The 1,879-nt window shown below is 46.5% G+C and overlaps 1 protein-coding gene across 1 annotated transcript; it reads right to left on the bottom strand.

Moving 5' to 3' along the window:
• Positions 1-285: 285 nt before the first annotated feature.
• FOMMEDRAFT_163846 (uncharacterized protein) lies at positions 286-1,186 on the bottom strand (the record flags this gene model as incomplete). The annotated part of the gene is made up of 3 exons (XM_007272334.1): positions 286-669; positions 748-918; positions 1,007-1,186. The coding sequence occupies 3 exons, from the start codon at positions 1,184-1,186 to the stop codon at positions 286-288; spliced, it is 735 nt and encodes a 244-aa protein (XP_007272396.1).
• Between the last annotated feature and the right edge of the window lie 693 nt (positions 1,187-1,879).

Here is a 1,879-nt window from a genome sequence, read left to right as displayed (position 1 = left end):
GTACATAAGGGTAATACCCCTTTTAAACATATAAAATGCATAATATTGGACCTCCCTTTTTTGAAAGGTATTGTAAGGATTACCAACTTTTGGAAGGGTAACACATGTTTGTAATGTTTTACAGACTATACATAGTTATTATTTCTTAATAATAATAATTTCCCCTTACATCCATTCATTATTGAAATAACAAAAATCAATTATATTAAAATATTTGTACGATACATCATTATCTACAATAATTAAGGAAAATAAACTGAAAACACATACATAGTGCAGTCTGCGTCAAGATTTGTGCAGAGAGCGAGTGAGAGTGTCCATGTCTGCTGTGATGCAAATACGAGTAGGTAGAGGTTGGGATCGGACCAGACTCGAGCGGCGAACGAGTGCATTACGGGTGTCGATTGCCAGGCTCATACCTTGACCAGATCCAGACGGATTACTAGAAAGCGAGGGCATCGAGAGGCTCAGCGGTAATGACCGTATTTGCAGTTGACCCCGTCCTTGCAAGCACTCTGCATCACCCATCTCAAAATCAGCAGTCCGCCATCTCCACTTCGTGCACGCTACTGCACGCCGTGTGCAGATATCCGAACGGGCAGCCATACAGTGAACTATCGGAGAAGAGCGAATCGAATTCGCCGTAGTCGTCAGAATCGGCGGTAGATGCTGACAAAGAGACACTCACACTGAGTCACAGTACTTGCAATGTATGACAAGCTGCCCCTGCCTCGTTCCTTCTCCAACAGCATTCGCAACGGAAGAGGATAAATGCGTTCTCAGGCTGTTTGATGTGGTCTTCGTCTCTGTGCCTTGGTTGCTGCACAGTCCCAGCGAATCGAGTTGTGTGTGTGTGCGGATTGTGATGTTGTGAGGGTTGCAGAGGTCGAGATTGTGCTTGTGAGACAGGTTATGGAACTGACAGAGTGAAATGTTAGTGTGTGCTAGTACTTAAGCAAAAAGAAGGATGCACCGTGACAGTGTGAAGCAAGGATGAGTGGCGCACCCAGGTTAAGGTCCTGAGCATTGAACGAGCTGATTGGGCAGCAGGCGAAGCCGTGTCTATACGTGCACGTTGTATGCTCTGACTATGTCTTGTAATCAGAGGTGCAGTGAACTTAGCTGTTGTGGGTGATTGCAAAGGTGTATCTCTGGGACGTTCTGGCTCGAAGGGAGAGGGTGACATGGGTGACGTGAACAGACTCGGCTCAGGAGGGGTAAGCAGTGGCCACTGCTTACCTTATTCTAAATGGTGTCATGGACAGCACTGAGGAATGTAAATACAAGTAGGGTGGACCTGTCAAGAGTGATGTCAAGCATGGAATGAATGGAGAAGTAGAACACGTACAGTATCAGAGAGAGGGTGGTACCATAGGAGTGGTCGTACATGGACATTGTTGCAAGCATGTGCTCGTTGATTATTGCTTGTACTGCAGAGTGGGAAGAAGTATGCGGATGCATGGAGTTATTGAAGGAGTCGTTTGGCATTAGTCAACAAGATGCGTGAATGCGAATGCGAAAAGGAAGGCAAACGTAAAAAAAGGAGGACAATGAAGGAGAGGCAACACGAGACACAGAGTGAGGAGCGGAAGGGATGGAAGGGAGACAAAATGTTGGGAGGAGAGGGATGAGCAACTATTGTGCAGGCTATTATGAAGTGGACTGGCTGCTTACCACTTTACGTTGAAGGACTGTGTAGTCATATCAGTGGCACAACATGGGATATGAGGCTCCGTACAGGCACTGCAACAGTAGATTAGAGAGACGAGTTGCAGCAATGTTTATTGTCTGTGTTGTTGCACTCGGAGTACCTGCTGGAGGACGCTTGCAAGCAGAGGACTGGGCTGGAGAGAACAAAAGCAACAACATAGTGTCAGGG

The sequence above is a fragment of the Fomitiporia mediterranea genome, assembly GCF_000271605.1.
Source record: "Fomitiporia mediterranea MF3/22 unplaced genomic scaffold FOMMEscaffold_1030, whole genome shotgun sequence".
In the NCBI taxonomy this organism is placed as follows: Eukaryota; Fungi; Basidiomycota; class Agaricomycetes; order Hymenochaetales; family Hymenochaetaceae; genus Fomitiporia; species Fomitiporia mediterranea.
The sequence above is the reverse complement of the archived record's forward strand: the minus strand, read 5'-3'. Positions and strand labels throughout refer to the sequence as shown.